Source organism: Furipterus horrens, unplaced genomic scaffold (genome assembly GCF_987537825.1).
Source record: "Furipterus horrens unplaced genomic scaffold, mFurHor1.1.pri manual_scaffold_5, whole genome shotgun sequence".
Taxonomy (NCBI): Eukaryota; Metazoa; Chordata; class Mammalia; order Chiroptera; family Furipteridae; genus Furipterus; species Furipterus horrens.
The window spans coordinates 162,130,834-162,149,781 of NW_028327175.1; the positions used below are offsets into that span (position 1 = coordinate 162,130,834).

General features: G+C 51.7%; 1 protein-coding gene across 3 annotated transcripts; it reads right to left on the minus strand.

Annotated features, from left to right (window-relative positions):
- Positions 1–1,113: 1,113 nt before the first annotated feature.
- Positions 1,114–18,606, minus strand: DNAJB12 (DnaJ heat shock protein family (Hsp40) member B12). 3 transcript variants are annotated; one of them, XM_090278184.1, is made up of 9 exons: positions 18,381–18,606; positions 11,258–11,447; positions 9,860–10,005; positions 7,797–7,982; positions 7,600–7,679; positions 6,429–6,538; positions 4,766–4,938; positions 4,112–4,209; positions 1,114–2,922 (listed from the first exon to the last, which is right to left on the minus strand). In XM_090278184.1, the coding sequence occupies exons 1-9, from the start codon at positions 18,511–18,513 to the stop codon at positions 2,893–2,895; spliced, it is 1,146 nt and encodes a 381-aa protein (XP_090134310.1). In that variant the 5' UTR covers positions 18,514–18,606; the 3' UTR covers positions 1,114–2,892. The 3 variants fall into 3 exon arrangements, with proteins under 3 accessions (XP_090134310.1, XP_090134311.1, XP_090134309.1); XM_090278185.1 differs by having other exon boundaries at positions 4,064–4,209; positions 18,381–18,592; XM_090278183.1 differs by having other exon boundaries at positions 4,058–4,209; positions 18,381–18,587.
- Between the last annotated feature and the right edge of the window lie 342 nt (positions 18,607–18,948).

An 18,948-nucleotide genomic window follows, 5' to 3' on the forward strand; every position in this document is an offset into this window, starting at 1 on the left:
AAAGGCCCACACAGCTTCACCAAGACCCTTGGTCATGGCTGTCCCTCCCACAAGCCTGTTTCCTGCTCTGGAACAGACTCGCCCAAATCGCAAGGCGTAACATCTTGTAAGTGCTCTAGGCTGCTCCAACGCTGGCACTGTCCCAGTCATTTACCTGAGCCTGGGCACTGCTGTGTCTCACCTAGAGAGCAGGGTTGGGGATGCTGTTACAGTTAAGCCGGGATGCACGTTCCTTGCTCCTTGGAGCAGTTCCCTTCCTGAGACTTGGGGGCAGCCTGGGATGAGGAGATAAGCTGGCAGAGCCCAGGAGCTTGGATGGGCTAGAGGTTTTGCCACCTGACAGTGGGTGGGGACACTTGTCAAAGGCTCTTTTTTTGCACCAAACAGTTGGAATCTGTCCCGCCCCTTCTGGCTCACTGAAGGCAGGGGGATGGGCTGGTAAATGCAGTTAACAAGTGGCAGCTCGCAGGCCAGGCAGGGCAGGCTGCGGTGACCCGGGCGGGGCGGCCAATGAGCTCCCGGGCTGCAGTGGCACCACCGGGCAGCCTGCGGTCTTTGGCTGGCGCGGCAGTGGGAGGGGCCTCCGGCCGCCAGTCAGGGAAGCCGCGGCCCTGTCTCTGGGAGGCCCCGGCAGATCTGACGCTCCATTCTCGGGAAGCCCCACTCAAACAACCTCCTTTTAACTTTTCCAGCCTTCAGCAGGAGGAGGGCAGGCTGCGGGGGCGGTGTGGGAAGGACGGCTGCGAGGACTGCAGCCAGACATGGAAACTTGGAGGACTTTTCCCTGGCCCTGCATCCGGAGTGGGCTAGATCTCCAGGCTGGGGAGAAGGGAGGAGATCCTCAACCACTTTGCTCACAGCAGGCCTGATGGAATGGAAGGGACGCAGGGACAGGGAGGAGCAGGGACTGTGATCACATCGGGGATCCCAGGGTCCTGGCTTGAGCCTCTTACCCTTTGCCTGGAATGGAGTCAGCCCCAGGACACTTGTGACCTAAGTCGCTGTCAGCTGGGGCGAGGGGTGAGGGGGACATTTCAGCTTGTCATCCCAAACTCCTTGTGGGAACTCCCCCAATCTTAGCCCCCTGGCTCAATGCAGACCCACTATAGCCAATCACATAATAAACATATTTATAATGTACAATTTCAGAATTCTAATTCAAGAAATACAGCTTCTCAGGGGATCCTTTAGGATCTATGTTCTTATTGCACATGGCTCAGCCATCTAGGGACATCTACCAAGACCAGCCGGTCAGGATAGTGGGAACAGAGCACCAGGGCCACTGCGGTGGGGCACTCTCACCCATGTTCAGTTCTTAGCCTCTCTCCGGGCCAGGGTGGCCTCTTCATCACAGAGCAGGATCTTGTTCAAACACCAGATCTGACATTTCTTCACCAAGCTTCCTTTCCCAGCAAGAATCCTGTTTGTTGGGGGACTTTAAAAAAAGAGCCAGGAGTAATTCTGGGAGGTTGGTTATCACTCCTAGCTGGCAGCTTGGGGAAGAAGTAAGGCTTGGAAGAGGGCGGGCTCAATGACACACCCACCAGCAGAGGAGGATTCAGGAAAAAAGGGTAATTCCAAAAGGCCCAGTTGAAACTGTGGGAATAAAGAAAACCTCCCTCCCTTCTCCTGGCAGCAACTGCTGTTTTAAGAAAAATCTTCATCTGACAGTAAGGACAAGAAAATCCTTCTGGTTCAGCTGCATCCTTTGTCCAAAGTGTGAGAGAAGGCTGGGTGGCATCATGTCCAAGGAGGGCAGAGACAGAAGTGGCCACAGGCACAGACTTTCTTCAGGAGTCAGCTGCTGCCAGGGGTCCTGGGTACCACTGGCTGACTCTGGGAGGGAGAGCCTTCTGGGGGTCCTTGGTGCACGACTCAGGAAAAACCAGTGGCGACAATGGAGCTGTGCCCTGTGGCACCTATAAGGCAAAACTCAGGGACTAGGGGGAAGGTGGCTAGGCAGCACCTGATCCCTCTTCCAGCCTTGTTGTTCTCTGTGGCAGGGGGGTCAGAGGGCTCCTAGGCACCAGGACAAAGAGCCCACCTGAGCTGGCCAAAGCTTGAGGCGGGTGGCCTCACCCTGGAAGGCCATTTGGGGCCTCTGCCATGACTCAGTGCTGACCTGGCACCTAGCCCTAAGGGCACTTTCTCCCCTCCAGCTTAACTATAAACCTGGCAACCTTAAAAGTTTCCTACAGATTTATACTATCATGATTCCTGGTGCCATAAAACAGGCTGGGGTTGAGGGGAATGTTAAAAGCTGCGACCAACTTCCCTTATGACATCAGCTGTGGCTCATGTCTAGCCTGTGAAGGACCAGGTTGACTTCCCCCAACAGTCTGTTTTCTAAAACAGGGAAGAAATCAGCTAAACAATTTACCAAATCCCTGCAGCTTAAAAAGTAGACTATATATCTATATATATATTTATATATAAATAGATATATATATACATATACACGCATCTATAAATTACATTCTCTGGAAAGTTCTCTTTCCTCCTCCTCTCTATCCTTGGCCATCGCCTCTGACTGGATTCCACCAAGAAGTGACTGGTGGTAGCTCCTGGGAGGGAAAAGAAAGGCAGTCGGGTGTCCCCTCCCCCAGCCCTTCTCACAGACATTTGCTGCAAGTTTTACATTCTGCTTTTGTTGCCATGGTTTCTGTATCCTAGGAGAGAGCCACTATGGAGCCTGGGTCTCTGCCAGCCCTGGGAGGAAGGGAAGCAGCCCCGTGGCAGGTTTTCCTGTCTGTCCTAAGAGCTTTCTGCATTTACTGGATGAGAGATAGGGCAAGTTGTGTGGTGTTCGGCCTCCAATCCATTTTAATTTTTTTTCATTTCTTTTTATGTCTTTCCTTAAATATACAGTCCATCACCTTGGCTCAGTGCATGTCACCAAAAATTCTCCAGGGATTTCATGGTCTGGGGAGGAGAGTGGTAACAGTTAGCTTGGCAGTCACATCTCCAGGGTCTCTTAGCTTAGCCCACATGAACAAGCCACCCTCCCTGCCACTGTCCTGCATACCTGAGCTGCGCCCAGTTGCCCTCTTGCAATCTGTGTCACTCCTGGAGGCCCAAGCTAACAACCTCAAAGCAGGGAGCCTATACCTGGATCCCTGCCGAAGGGACACAGGTAGAGGTGCCAACACGAAACAAAGCCTTTACCAGCCCTGCCCACACTCCTCTGGGCTTGGTCCAAGTTGTCCCCTCTGGCAAATGCTGGAAGCAAAGCCCACTACCAAGATGTAGGGGTAAAGGAGGCAGGGAGCCTGATACTATCAACTTTCATTTTTCCCCTACTCCCTCTGTGCTGAGGGGTCTGTATTTGACTGAACTCATGACCTTCTGTTCCCTTTCTCAGACCACAGGTGAGATGCCTGAGCAGGCCAGACACCTATGGCTTCCAGGATGCAGGTGGGAGTGGCATGAAAGAGACAGTGAGTGACAGAGACAAGAGGGACAGAGACACAGGCAGAGAAAGCCAGCCTCTGATCCCACCAGAGGGAGAAGTCAGGGTATACAGCCCCTCCTGTCCCTAGCCTGCTGGCTCCCTCCCCTGCCATCTGTCAGGCTCCCCTCTTGTTCCATATTCTACTGCCCAGAGGAGCAGAGAAAGAGGAAGGGCTCTTGGTCCAACCATCCCCAGATGGTTCTCCCTGTGTGGGGACTATCTTGGGCCCAGTAATATTTGGTGGCTTAAATGCCAGGCTATAGACAATAGGGTGGTGGTGACTGGAGTAGACCAAGGAGGCACGAGTGGCTCTCAGCAGCAGCCTTGGGTTCCCTCTTCTGCTTGGCTTTTGGGTCCCACCACAGGATCCCCTGAGCCAGGGAGTGGGGTGGGGGTGGGGTGAAGAGCAGAGGCCAGAAGCAGACCTCAGTTTCCAAGCAGACCCCCGAGCTGCTCCAACTCTGAAGGCTGGAGATCAGGCTGGGAAAAAGGAGTCTGTGCCCTCATCACCAGGCTCCCTCCCTCTCTCCCTCCCACCTTCCTCTGCCTCATGACCAGGGCCAGAGCTGCCAGGAGTTGCAGGGCAGCGGAGGCTCTGGCTCATACTTGGACCTCGGTAGTGTGGCTGGCCCAGGACTATCCATGCAGGGAGGCCTGCACCTCTGACAGTCGGCTACAGCTTGGGGTGCTCATCCTCTGTGCTTTGTGGTACATATCTGTGTCGCCAAAGTAGCGGGCGCGGTATAGCAAGCCTTCCTCTGCAAAGCAATGGGGCAGGGTTAGGATATATCTGGTATCCCCGAAGGCTGCCAGAGCACCTATCTGCCCTGTGGGGGCTGGAGGAAGGCTGTTACAGGCTCAGGAGCTAGGGCAGAAGACTTCAGAAGGACTCTGAAGGAGCAAAGACTATGGTCCCAACTTGGGGTAGGGGGAGAGGCCCCTTTCTATAGAGTGGGGATGAGGCCAGCCAAGGTAAGAACCTGTCACCCTGGTCAGACCTCCCGAGAGTCCCAGAAATAGAGCTGAATGTCCAATCAGTGAGTGACTAGGAGATCTGCTCCAACCTCTGTCTACATAGTTACTCTGGCAGCCAAATGACAGGGTGACTGCAGTGATTTACAGGAAGGACCCAGAGGAAGTCTCCAGATGGCCCCTGGCTGCCAGCCCCAGGGACACACAGGGGAAGCTCAGTTCGTGGCTGGGAGGGGTCTCGCGCAGGGCAGTGCCAGGTGCTGGACCCATAGATCCCTGGGCAAGTTGGGCTTTCTCCTTCCCTGTTCCCAAGCTTTGTGCCCCCGACACAGGCACACTCACTCTGCTGCTTCTCCTTCCAGCAGTTGTTTCGGAGGTTGGCGATATAATCATCCTCCACGTTCCGTTCCACTGTTTTCAAGCTGGAGCCCGTGTACTCCTCAGAGAAGGTGTCTGCCACGTAGTAGACGACGTTCAGGTGGTCAGTGACACGCTTGTGAATGTGGCCCACCGACCTGGCCAACAGAAGACCAGGCACACAGTGGGCCTGGGGCCCAGGCCCAGGGCAGCTCTAGAGGTGACAAGGCCCTTGACAGGAGGTGCCACACAGGCCGCAGAACTAGCCACCTCTTCCCAAACTAGAACAGGAACCTGCACACAACCCAAAGTGAGGGTCTGAAGGAAAGCAGGTGTCCCTCTAGCATGAGTGGCCCAGCCTATGCAAGCCCATCCTCAGGTTCCATGCTTACCACACTGTTGACTCAGGGGACTTTGGGGGAGAAGCCCCTTTCTGAGAGGCCCTGGTCAGGGAAGTAGGAAACCTGGACTGAGTCTGTGCTTAGTCTCCAATGAGCTGGGTGACTTGAGCTCCCTGGGCCTCTGGTTTCCTCTTTCATCTCCTAACCAATCCTTGCTGAGGGCCTGCCTGCCTATCCAGGAGCCCCTAGTCGAGTTAAAAGGCTTAGGAACAAAATGACAAGAAGGGTTCCAAAGAGCCATATATTTCTAGCTCTTGGATTCTATATTCCAGCTCCAAATGTAGACTCATAGGCTGTGGGAAGAACTGTGTGTGCAGACAGGAGTCAGTGCCCTGGAGAGGACAGCCCCTGCCTCCACTGCTGCCTGTCCTCTCTCCAGCTGCAGAGAAAAGGGCTGCGGTCAGACCACAGAAAGCCTGCAGGGCTGGTGCAGGCCCAGTGGACCGACTCTGCCCCCTGCTGGCCAAGCAGGATACTGCCGGGCTCCCAGCCAGAGCCAAGGTGCTTGGTGAGACCTGAGGGCTTCTCTACCTATAGAAGCTAGGCACCCAGTATGTATCAGATACTGTCAGGTGCTGGAAATAAATGAGGGGAGCTGACACATTAAATGGTCAAATAACTTTACCAAATTCACTACTGGCAGTTGAGACCATATATTCATTCAACAACTGTTGTTGAGTATTTCCAATCAGCCTGGAATTTTATGTGTATTACTAATTTTCACAAGCAGGTAGATGTTGTTTCTGTTTCAGAGATGAGGAAACCAAGGCTCAGAGAAGTTACATAACTTGTGTAGGGTAACAGAGCTGTTTAGTTAGTAGAGGAGCTGGGATTCAAAGCCACCCTTGGTCTGCTGGTCTGCCTGATACCAAAAGCCTTGTTCTCTCCACAGCCCTAAGGCCCTCACCCTAAACATAAGAGCAGAGGTTCTTATCTCAAGGTTCGCAGATAAGATTGGGGGGGAGGGTAAGTGGGTCATGAAGCCAGTGAAACCATATGCAAAATTGTGTGTATGTGCAGGGTTCTAGAGAAAAGATTTGCAGTTTTCATGGCATTTTCTTAGGGGACTGTGATCCTAAAGAGATCAAGATCATCTGCTCAACAGGAAAGTATTTTCTTGCTTCTAAGCCAGCTTTCTGCATTATGATCAAGAATCTGCAGGATGGGAAGACTCCTGATGGTGGCTGCAGAGTCCCCATCTGCTCACCACACCCGGCCCCACCCCTCCCCCCGCTACAGGTACTCACGGCCTCGGGCTCAGACTGTAGGGTGGACTGGAGACCATAAGCTGGCTGAGAGCTGACACGAGGATCAGGATGAGGATGGGCATCAGTTGGACAAATACCCCCAGCCCGCCCTGGAGGGAAGAGCAATGGTCACCCAAGCCAGACCTGGGCTGGGGGCCTGTAGCATTGGCCACAATCTCCACCAGCTCTCCCAGCACAGTGGAGCCCCGGTGGTGGGAGGTAGCTACCAGGCAAACAGGCCATGACAGTACTCTCTACCCTCTCTTCCCACAGTTCCCCCAAATACAGAAGCCCCTTCACCTGCTGCCTTCCTCTGATAAACACAAAACAGCAACAGGAGTTAAATACAGGAGGAAGGTGGGTATATGCACTGACTTGTGAGAGGATACCAAAAAATGAGCAAAAGTGGCTGCCTCCAGAAGAATGGGAGGCAGAGCTGGAGGGAGACCCACTACACATACCTTTTGGAATTTTAAGTTATATGAATATATTACCAATTAAAAAATTATAAATAAAAATAAATTTGTTCACTGTGTGACAATTCATAATTTAAGATCTCTTCTGTATGTTAACATACAAAAGAAAAGTTTAAAAATAAATAAAAACATAAGGCCACATTGTCAAAGCAAAAGGGAACCCCTCTGCCTACTGTAATTTAAAATGCTCCACAACTGTACACAATATTTTAATTTTAGTAAGCTAGCTGTTCTTGTGGCATTCAAGATGTGTTCGAAGCACTGTCCTGCTATAGCTTTTGCATACGTTTTTCTCAGTTTGAAAAGACAAGTCAGCACCTACAAAAGACTGTCATTACTTACAATTCTTTGATGAGGCTTAACTTTCTACTGCTTGGAAAATGTTAGCCTTATGAACAAATGAGCTGAATAAAGGCTGTTCACACTTGAACCTGTCTGCAGGTGGAAAATATTCTGCATTACACTTTCCAAAAGAGGTCATCAAATTCCAGCTCCTTCTGGTGGGCAGTGTGGGGTGTGGCCCCCTCTGGTGTCGTTCAGCAGAATGTCAAGGGAGGCCCAAGATGGCTCCTTGGCTGAGAGTTGTGGGAACACTGCCACCCCAAAATAGACAGCTGGGCATGTCACTACTCCCTCAAGGCTGCACACCCTGTGGTGGGGCCCTCCTCTCCTCCCCCAGCACCTTCATCACTCACGTCACCCTGGTTCTCCCTGCGGTCCTGCCTTTGCTGGTAGTTGTAGCGCATACGGCCATTGCTGTAGACATGGACGTTACCTGGGGGTCAGAGGGACTGCGTCAGGAGTGGGGCTGCTGGGAAAGGGAATGGCTGGCATCTAGTCTCCCACCATTACCTCTGGTGAGACTTGGCTGGGGGAAGGGAGGGGTACTTACTAGATGGGAAGCCACCACCAAAGAACATGTTGAAGAGGTCTTCGGGGGAGATGTCAGCTTCAAAGCCACGGTGGAAGTCCCCATGCCCGTGGCCGTGCCGGGCTGCCTGGCTCTTGTCATCACCAAACTGGTCATACTGCTTCCTTTTCTCTGGGTTGCTAAGTACTGCGTATGCTGTGCCAATGGCTAGAAAGGAGGTAGAAAGCTCAGGCCTGGGGATGCTGGGGGTAGGCAGGGGACACGGCTCCCAGGGCAGCCAACAGCCCACCTCCTTCAGGTACTTAAGTGGTGCTTAGGAAGCAGGAGTCTTTGGACCCAGTGGTAAGTCTGGGGAGGTAAGCAGCAGGAATACCTCTAAGAGTACTGGCTGCCTGGGCCAGGAGAGGGCTAACTCTCAGGCTCCTCGCTCTCCACCTCAAGATGAGAGTCCAACTTTTCCTACACACCAGGCCCTTTACGGGCATTATCTTATTTACTCCTAACAGCAACCCTATCTCCATTTTACCAATAAGAAAACTGAGGCTCAGAGCCCAGGGCAGAGACAGGAATCAAACTCAGGTGTGTCTTGCTTCAAGTCTGCTCTCTGACTTTATAAAAATCATCAAACCCCTGCTCCCATTCCCATTCCTCTCTTGAGGGACACTGTGGATGACACATTCCTTTCTGGAGGTTGTGGAATCTTGAAGGCACAGTGCGACCTGAGGGCCAAAGAGATGTATGATGTCCTGTTGTGAACTAGAGGCAGTGGGAACGGCAGGGAAAGGCCAAATCCCCAGTTATAGTCGAGGCTCCTCTGCTGCTGTAGCGTTGCTTGGGCAAGGAGCCCTCTCTTCTCTGGGGTCTAGTTACCAACTGCCAATCTTCTGCTTGGCCCTGGGGCCTCCCAGGAGAGGTGGGATGCCTGGGCTCCAAAGGACCCCAGCTTGGGCCCTTCTGAGACTCTTGCTCCCTCTCAAGCGGCCCACTCTCTCAAAAGAGTGGGCGGAGCTGCATCTGCTTCAGAACCTGTGACCCTTGAGAATGAGAATGCCCTTCCTCTTCCCATTGTGACAAGGCCCCAAGGCCAGATGGGGCCTCTCAGTGCCTGCCAGGATAGGGCTGGAGAAACATTACCGCAGCCTCCTTGCTTCCCTACTCCCCATTCCCCTTCTCCTTCTCACGCTGGGGCTGACTGAGAGGCAGCAGGTGATGATGCTTGCAGACTGCCCCATGCAGGACCAACCCCAAGGAGCACCTGGGGTGCACATTGGAGACAGCACACCAGGTCCTGGGGTCTGCTCTGCCACAGGATCAATACCATGGCCCCAGGGCAGTGCAGTGCTCTGCCTGGACCAGGAGAGGCTGATCACCACGCTGTTTCCCTGAGGGAGGTGAGCCTAAGATCCTGAAGGTCCCAAGGAGAAGGTGGGCATGAGAGATGAGATGTCTGGAGGAATGTGCAATTGCAGTGCTCATAACACAGTGCTGGCAGTCTACACATGTGCAGGTTCAATGAAAATATAACTGCTTAAAGAGTAGCTGATGACTTCAACCAGGATGGACCAACAGGCCATGAGGCCAGAGAGATTGCCATGTCCCCACTGGAGGTCCTGGGGTGCGTGTGGTGTAGAGACAGAATGTATGTGTAAAGGGGGTTAGGCGTGGGTTGGCTATGTCTGCTGGTGCTGAGGCCACCAGCCGAGAGGCCTTTGACCTGGGGCTGCTGTTTCACAGCAGAGAGACTGCTATAGAGATCCCAAGATGGGGGAGTGCAAATGGGTGAGTCAGGAGGACTGCTTCAGCCCCTCAGTCACTCTGTGACCTGGAGAAGCTGTTGGTCCACTTTCATCTCAGCGCCCCTCCTCAACTACCACGGGAAAGCAGGGGGAGCGGGGGAAGGATGGTGCTATCTGGGCTCTGAGAGATTCTGTGTGGCTAGAGGCGACTCCTAGGACCTTTTTCCATCAAGCAGCTCCTGAGCCAACAAGACTTGGATCCAAGGCTGCTTTCTGGAAAAGCCTCTATTCCCTTCCAAGGACAGTAGATAAAAATGCCAAAATACCAGGAAACCAGGGCCAGCTCACCTTTGAAAGCTTCAGTGGCGCCAGGTGCGTGGTTCTTGTCTGGGTGGAACTTGAGGGCTAGTCTGCGGTAGGCCTTCTTCAGGTCCTCCTCTGAGGCCCCTCTGCTCACCCCCAGGATCTCATAGTAATCTTTACACTGCTTGACCCTAGGGGAGGGAGACGAGCGTGGTGGGGCAGCTCTGTGTAGGCCCAGGGCCATGAGGTGAGGTGGCTGAGGAACAGCAGCATGAGCACACAGCTCTGAGCAGACTCACAGGCACACACGGTCAGATTTGGGGCACAGGGAGCCTCAGAAAGCTCCAATAGGGATGGGGATCTGGGCAGTGTCCAGAGGAAACACCAAGAATATGTTTAGAATATAAGAGAGGGCAACTGCTGTGTCTGCCAGACCAGGAACCACTTCCCTTTGCTAACAGCACCCTCACTGCAGGCAACCTCAGACTTGTCAGTCAGGGGTCTCAGCCCAAAGGCAGGTGCGTCCTGCTCTTGGCCGACCAGCTCCTCTCCTTGCAACTGGAGTCTTGAGTGGGTATCATAAAGGCCATGGCAGGTGCTGTTCATCCCACCTCAGGGCCCTGAAGAGAACCTGCTTCACTACCATCAATTCTGACACCTGGGGTCCCTGGAGACCCCGATTCTTGAACTTCTCCAAGCATGCCTAACTCCCCGCAATCAGTTTCTATTGTCTACAACCAATAGGCTTGTCTGGTCAAAACCCTGTCTGGTCAGAAAAGTGTAAATATGGCATGTTTTTATGGCAAACCGCAATCATGCTAGGTCACATGCAGGGTGAACCCCAGTCCTGAATTCTGAGACTTCACTAGCAGGCAGGACCATGTGGGAAAGACCTTGAAGGAGTCCCAAGGCTGGTGAGCGGTGAGGCCTGGGAAGGAACAAGAGCCTGAGAAGCCTTGGCTGGGCCATCCCTGCCTGGTAGTGAGCTGCTCCAGGCAGGGCCCGCCCATGCCTCGGAGGGATAACTGTCTCCTGTCTCCACTCTACCTCACAAAGGGTCTTTGTTGGGGGCGGGGTTGTGGATTGGGGGAGAATCTAGAGGGGGAGATCAGTCCTCCTCTCTGTCTGACAAACAGAGCTGTGTGAAGAGGCCAGGACGCGGGCGGTGTCAGCATTTCCAGCCTCTGCTGTGGGCTGTCTTGGTGGGAGGGGACAGTGGAGCCCTGATTCCCACACTGTGTTCCAGGGTCTTGTGGGAAATAAGGAGTGGGCCTGGTGAGCCTGACTGCTTAGACCTCCCCTATATTTAAGACCCTCCCAGGGCCCATTCAGACCACAGGCAGATGTGAGGTGGAGGATGTGCCACAGGAAGCCTTCTTGAGACTCAAAATCTTCCCACCCCCTCCAGGCCCCAGCCCCTGCCCGCCGGGCCCAGCCTTCTACCTTTTCACAGCTGCTACTTGTTCCGCAGTGTAGCCTTTGGTGGTCTCTCCTCCTCCAGCTTCACCATTGGCCGAGGGGGTGTCGGCCCCACCTGCTTTTCTGTGGGTTGCCTGGGTCGCATGGGTCGCGTTTGTGGGTTGGGGTTGGTCACTGGCAGACTGTGGTTTCTGGTTGAGGGACTCGATCAGGGCTGTGCAAGGCAAGGAAACCACTCAGGGCCCCTGCTCCAGCAAGGAACACATGTGATGGCTGAGGGGCCACACAGCCCTGGAGAGGCCAGGGTCCCACACATCCCACCTGCTTACTCTCCCAGCAAAGCCACTAGCTTCTTGCCTGGCTTGAGCCTGTGGAGCGCTAGTGGGATAGTCGCCTGCCCTTTTAGGATGCACAGTCCTCAGGAGTTGGCAGGGTATGTATAGGTCATTTTAAACTCAGCATAACCCCTCCCTGCCCCCAAAATAAACTCAGCATAAAAAACAATTTTTTTTCTTTCTTCCTGTTCCCTGAAATAAACTATTAATCCTTCAATTTTTTTGTTTTATTCCTCACCCAAAGACATTTTTCAATGTTTTGTTTGTTTGTTTGTTTGTTAGAGACAAAGGAAGGGAGAGGGAGAGAAACATTTACATGGGAGAGAAACATCAATCGGTTGCCTTCCAGGGATTGAACCCATAACCTAGGTATGTGTCCTGACCAGGAATCGAACTGCAACCTTTTGGTTATGAGACATTGCTCCAACCAACTGAACCACACGGCCAGGGCAATCCTTTAGATTTTTTAAATCCCAAAGTAGTATGTTCAACAGCCATCCTCTGTTAAGAGCCAAGATGAGTGAAGTACTTTGCTGTGGGGACCCCACTAGCAGGGACCACCTAATTCAGCTGGGATTGGTCAGGAAGGCTACCTGGATGCCTTCGCTTAGCCATGAAGAGTGGCGGCAATGAGTTTGCCCCAGAGGGCCAGAGCAGTGTGAGACTGAGGATAAACATCTGCTGTGTTCACTACTCCCCGTTTTTTACATTTTCAAATGGCTATCCATGTCAAATGTCCTATTTCAACGTTCAGAGTCTATACAGGGCATTAGCTGTCTCCCTCAGACAGGGTCATGGTTATTTATACTCAAGTCCTTGGTTCCTGCTGACTCAATAAGGGCAAGCTCAAATCTCTGACAGAAGTCCCCTGTGCCCATTTATTTCAAGCACAAATCAGTTCTGAACCCTCAGTTACGCCTGGTGTACAGTTCCTGGGAAACCAGGCATCGGACCTCTGCAGGAACCCAGGACACCTCTGAGCTGAAGGAGGACAGCAGCATAGCTCTCTGCTCCCCAGATGCTTCAAACATGCCAGGTACTCACTGGGCTCAGGGCACTGTGCTGGGTGGCAGACACCCTGTAATGTGGCACACCTGGGTCTCACCCAAGGGGCCTGGAGCAGAGCTTGCTGGGAGCAGAAAACTGGTACTCAAGTGGGCCAATGTGCCCTAAGCCACTGCTGTCTTAGCTGCAGCAAACTCACAGGATCTCACTGAGTCAGCAGCTAGGAAAGCCACACATATAGGAGCTGACAACCAAGCTTGCCCCACATGAGGAAGGTGGAGGGGTTCCTGTAGCAAACCCTGAGACGGCACTCTGAGAGGAGCATTAGTAAAGAGTGTTCTGCATCTATTAGCTCATTTAGTCTTCACAACGACCTTAGAAGTTAGTCTTATTACCACCATCCCTGTTAAAAGAAGGAGCCGTGTACCTGATCAACTTGTCCATGACTGCACAAGCTGGATAGGCAGCACTTGAACCCCAAGATGTCCAGCTCATGGGGCCTTGCTCTTCACTATGCTATTATCTCAGACCACACAAGATAGGCAGGGGGAAGCCCCTTCCAGCACAGTCATTACAAGTATAGAAGAGAAGTTGAATTCAGAAAGACCCGGGTTTATCTGTGAGACCTGAGTCTCAGTTTCCTCACAACAAGGGTATGAAGATGAAATGAGATATTGTGTGTAAGCACATGTCAGGAGAATGGCAGAGTCAAAGTGCAAAATGAGTAGCTACTAATATTATGACCTGGGCTGATGAACTAGTTGTCCAGGAAAATGAGGGGATCCAAGGTGGGGGTGGGGGGGTGGTGGTACTGGGGAGCTGCAGAGCTTGGGAAGGCAACGTTTCAGCACTCAGCAGACTTTGGACCCAGTTGACATTGTAGTTGTCCTAGATGCTAGGTCCATGCCAGGCATCAAGGGAATGGAAAAGGAGGAAACCAACAAATGAAGAGATGCTGACCAAAAGAGACAGAGGTAGCTTGGTTTGCTGGGTGTGTTTTTTAAGGGCTTTTAAAGGAGTTGCTTGTTTCAATGTCTCTGGAAGCACCTGTGGTCCTGGCCAAGCTGATTTACCCTAAGGACAACATGACCAGCGATTCAATTGCCACAGAACATCAGCCAGGAGATGGGACAGACTCTCTCCGGTACTTCTCAGGGAAGATTCTGGAAGCCTTTCAGGGCAGAGTCTCTAATTTCCCAATGCTGCCGAAAGAGAGCTCAAAGGGCAAGAGATGTGCTGTGGGTCAGACAGAAGGTTCCCGCTTGAGTTGGCAATAAAAGATTTCTTGTTGCTGACAAGCAGGCCTCTCTTGCGGCCCAGACACTCTTGTCTCTCAGGCCTGTGGGATGTCACTGGCTCATCCTGACTCACTGTTACATTCCTCACTGGCATACTGGCTGATAGGTAAATCTCACAACAGTAGAAGACAGAAGAGCTTAATGTGACCTGGAGTTAGACACGGCTTGGGTTCAAATCCTGATTCTGCCCCTTCCCAGTAAAGCTGGCAGACATTTAAAAAGAAGGGATTTGGTAGAAGAAACCAAAGCTGGGGTGGAAGAGATGGCAGCTGAGGTAGAGGTGAAAGCCTTTCTTCAGCCAAAGTCACCAGGAGTGGCCCCACCTGAAACCCAGACTGGAGACTGCCTGGGTTCAAACCTGGCTCTGCCACTGGCTAGCAAGGTTGTCTTGGTTAACGCAGCTTCTCCATAAACAACTGTATCTCCCTTGAGAGAACTGGAAGAGTATAATGAGTAAACACATATGAAGAACTGTAGCACAACTTCCAGCAAATATTAAGTGTTTATAACTTTTATTTCCAGGCGCTCTGTTTACCTGTAGTGTTCAAAGTGAATCGGGAATGGGAGGCTAGAGTAGGGAAAGAGTCTGGGAGTGGAACTAGACAGTCTGGTTCTTTTGCTAATTAGTCATGTAGCCTTGTCAAGTTATCTAATTCCTCAGTGAAGATATGATCTCTGCCTTCACCGGGCTGCTCTGAAGGGCAAAAAAGATTCAGTGAAATCACGTGAATGGAAGAGTTGAGCACACAGTGAAGTTCACGAAGGTTGACTGACTTGAGTGGACAACCCCACCCTAGAGCTCACTAGTGCTAGAACATCTCTCAGTCCTAGCCCTGAATGCCAAAATCTCTCTGCAATGAATCTTCCCCTCTCCCTGCGCTGGCTTCTCACCTTGGCCTTCCTGACTTAGCCTGGACCCAGGGCCAGCCATGCCACAGAACTTCAGGCAGCCTGAGCTGCATGACCATTCAGGCCAACCCTTTCTTTGTATGCTGGGGAAACTAAGGCCTACGGATGTTCACATCAGCTCCCTGGAAAACCTGGTACCTTCCACCATTGTTGCTAAGCCTCAGGCAAAGCCAATGTCTACTAGGCTGCCAGGCACTGGAGAAACGCCCAGAAAGGGACTGACTAGCTCCACTAGCCCCGCCCTGTGACATCCCAGCTTAAGGTCTGGCTACTGCTCCACAGTATGACTGTCTGGCCCTTGGTGCCTCCCTGTCCCACTTCCAGAAGCATGAGTTTCAAGTCCCCTCAAATCTTCACTGTGAAGTCCCTCAACCCTTCAAGGTTGCTCTGAGCCTACTCCTCTCACTTTAACCCTTCCCTCTGTCTGTCCTTCCACTTCTCATGTTCTTGATCCTTCCCTTTCATTTCTCAACCTGTCCTTCTCCCACGTGGCCTCTGCAGCAACTGACAGTGCTGCTCACTCACAACCTCCGTGACACTCTGCTCCATGGCTACCTGGCAACTGCTCTCTCCTGGGACAGCCTCTTCCTGCTGTTGCTCCATCTCACTCTGTGGCTAAGGGTGTGCCAGCAGCAACCTCTTCTACTGTTCCATTCTTGCCCACAGTGACTTCGGCCAGGCACAACTCCACTGGGCTCCATCAAACTGAGGCCAGACTTTCAACTAGAACCCGAAGCTCTCTCCTGAGCTCCAAGCTGACAGCTCCTTTGGAACAACTCACCGGCAACAACACACGGGCACCTCACAATCTGCCCATTTCTTCCCGTACATGTTCCTCAGCCTTGCTTTCTTCTTAGACACACAGGTTTGGGTTCTGAGTGCCCATTTCTCCTTAGCATCCCTCTCTTCAGGCTGACCTTATCCTCCTCCAGACTCTTTTATCTCAGGCTCTCAGAGCTCCTCACCTACTCAGTGCAACTGTCTTCCAACTAGTTTCTGCCTTGAATCTCTCTTCCCTGTTATTAACATTTGATATTGTTTTATTTTAAGAAAAATACCCTTCTTTTATTCCTGCCACCTAGAACTTCAGTTGTTGTTTGTTTTCACTAAATACAGAATAGGATTTCCACAATTTGGAAACCCTACTCCATTCTACTTTCCAAACTTAATCCTTTCTATGTTTAAATTACCATCTCCACAGCCTCCAAATCTTGCTACACTCAATCTCTTCCTCCAAACTTCTTACAGCTTCCAGCCTCCTTAAACCCTCAGCACCTGACACTGTGCTTAATTTTTTTAAAAAGTCTTCACCCTATGATAAATCTATTGAGCTTAGAGAGAGAAGACGGGATACAGCGAGTGAGAGAGAGAGACACTGATGTAAGAAACATTCATTGGCTTCCTCCTGCATGTGCCCTGATGGGGATTGAACTCGAAACCTTTTGGTGTACAGGATGATACTTCAACCAACTGAGCCACTCGGCCAGGGTTTGAATCAGTTATTGTTTTGTGGCTTGCGGTATTATTTTTTCTGTAATTTGTCTCTCTCAGTAGACTGTAAGCTACTTGAGGCAAAGGATCATGCCTTACCAATCCTGCTTACCACTTAGCACCAAACAGAGGACTTCACAAACAAAACAAAAATGTTCTTTGCATTGAATGAGCATCTAGAATGAATTTAAACCTCATGTGTCGAGTGTGGACAACACTACCTGGTATTTTCTAACCAAGTTCCCTATCCCAGTCCTAAATTAGCCCCAGGTCCTTGTCAGCTCAGTACAGGGCCAAGTAGATGGCACAAGGTGATGTTTATAGAGAGGAATGAGGCATATGCTCTTCCCAGAATATCATAAATATCACAAATATGCAACAGGTGACTCTCCTGCCAGAGCAAATTCCAGTGCTAGAGCTCCAAAGACATTCCTCAAAGCCCCTGAAGCAGCCCAGGAGGCCTGCTGACAGGAAGCTCTCCACAGGCTATACTATTACCATCCTCTCTGGGCTGCTGCCTCCTGAGCCCCCAGAAGCATCAGTCAGAATTTTGAGAGCTGAAGGGCCCTTTACCCACCCTGCTCCTCTCCTATATAGTGACTTATTTCATGGAGAAGCTCCTTAAGCACGTTACCTCAGGACTCCCAGCAAATACAGACTGAAATCCTCTCCAAGAGAAGGCAAATAGGGCAAAAGATCAACATGCAGAGTCAGGAGGCAGGAAAATGCAGGCATTCCAGGCCGCCTCTTCTGCCAGAGTTCCCCTTTCTCAATTGCATAATGTGGGCAAGGACCATTAGGAGGCTGACGGCTGCTCTCCAATCTCACCTTACTCCTTTAGTAAATACAACATTTACAGTCATAGAACTTTCCAATTTCAAGCTGTGTAATACTGATTGGGCAAGTCCTTTGCTTCTGAGATACATCTTCATCTACAGAACAAAGATACTGATCTTCGCTCTGCCTCCCTGGTAGGGTAAGCTCAAGAAAGAAAATGCATTCGAAAGAGCTTTCTAAACTGAAAAGCCCTGTTGGCTTTACCGTTATTTACATTATCTGTGCCAACCCTTTAATTTTCTAGGTAAGTAAACACAAGCTCAGAAAAATCACATGATAGCAGTCAGGATGAGAACACAGGCTTTCTGATTCTGAGTACCTGTTATATGCCACGCAGTTTACTAAGTGGTAATCGCAGGCACAGCCCTGTATCTTTAACGGACTACCTCTTTCTCTCTTCCAGCGTTAAGAAAAAACTTCTTTGAAGACTTAGGTTAAAGAAAAATAGGCTCCTTGGGTACCGCGAGATGCTGAGCAGCTGAGACAACCTCACTTTTCCCTCCTTGGTTTGCAAGGCTTTTTTCAGTCCAGGGCCATACAGCAGGGCAGTCTGGACTCTTTAAGAAAGAGAGCGGTGGGCGTGGGGGTGGCTGGGGTCAGCATTCCCAACAAGACAGTTCACTCAGAATGTCACAAACGGGTGAAGAGGCCCCAGGAGGGAGTGAGAAGCCAGATCTCAGAGCAGACCCTCCAAGGTGGTGGTTTGGGGCCAGGAAGGGGGCGCGGCGCGGAGAAGGCAGGTTCTAGATTTGGGAAGGGTGGTCCCTGGCCTTCACCTGGAAACGTGCAAGGGAGCGAAGGTATGAAGATGCCTTTGCAAGCAGTCCGAAGATCGGAAGTCTTCTTTCCTCTCTAGAACCCATTTTCCCTTCAGAGTAGTTATGTTTATTAAACTGTATTTCCCAGGCCGGCAACTGGCCCTGGGCCACCGAATGGCCCCTTGGGAAAAGTAGTTTGATTTCGCTTTCAGGTAAGTTCCCTTCGCCTCGTCTGTCAGCGCCTGTTATTCTTGGGAACTCCAAATCTCAGAGGGTTCTGCACGCACCCGGAAGGCTGAGGTCGCGGTCGCCCTGGCCATCAGGTGTGCAGCACCCCGGGCAGGCGTGCACGAGAAAGACTACACCTTCCAGCAGCCACTTCGCGGCTCAGAGCGCAGGCGTAACCGCGCCTCGCCACCCCTCCCCCTCCTCCAACTGCTCCCGTCGGTCCGTTCCCGTATTCCCCCCAATTAGTTTTAATGTCCCCTCTGTCTCGCCGGCACCTCACACTCACAGCGAGCTCGCGGCGTCGGGTACAGCCTCTGCGCCTTCTCCAGGAAGCGGAGTGCTCGGTCAGGCTGGTTGCTCTGGATGGCCTTCAGGGCAATGCTAATACAGCGCTCAGCTTCATCCTTGTTGGATTCCATGGCGGAACCAGAGCGCGGAACCAGGGAGGGGGAGGCCGGGCGGGCGAAAGGCTGCGCCAGTCGCCGGCGCTTCGCTCGGCTGGCGGGCGCAGGGTGATGACATAATCTTTCGCCCCTCCTTTTCCAACATTTGAGTGAGAGCGGAAGTACTACCGTATGTCTTCTAAGAGGGTGACATTTACGAGAGGTGCTAAGACTGCATGTCCACGTTTCTAGAGGCCAAAGGATTATATTCAGAGGTCTTAAAGTTGAGTATGCTTGCACGTTCCTGGTAGTATCTCTGTGCGTTTGAGATAAGGTCATTTATTCATTCAACAGGTATTTATGAGAACTATTTGCCATGGGTCATATACAGTGGTGAACAAAGCAAAGCCCCTGCCCTCTTGGAGCTTATATTCTAGTGCGTAAGGGGGTGGGGAGACATCCAATAAATAG

What these genes read in the sequence shown, in the direction of transcription:
- DNAJB12 (XM_090278184.1), bottom strand. Translation starts at nt 18,513, where the DNA reads ATGGAATCCAACAAGGATGAAGCTGAGCGCTGTATTAGCATTGCCCTG. An exon ending in CGCCACTGAAGCTTTCAAAG is followed by an intron (nt 7,983 to 9,859) that starts GTGAGCTGGCCC and finishes CCTCCTTTCTAG; the next exon opens with CCATTGGCACAGCATACGCA. An exon ending in TACAGTCTGAGCCCGAGGCC is followed by an intron (nt 4,939 to 6,428) that starts GTGAGTACCTGT and finishes TCTGTTGGCCAG; the next exon opens with GTCGGTGGGCCACATTCACA.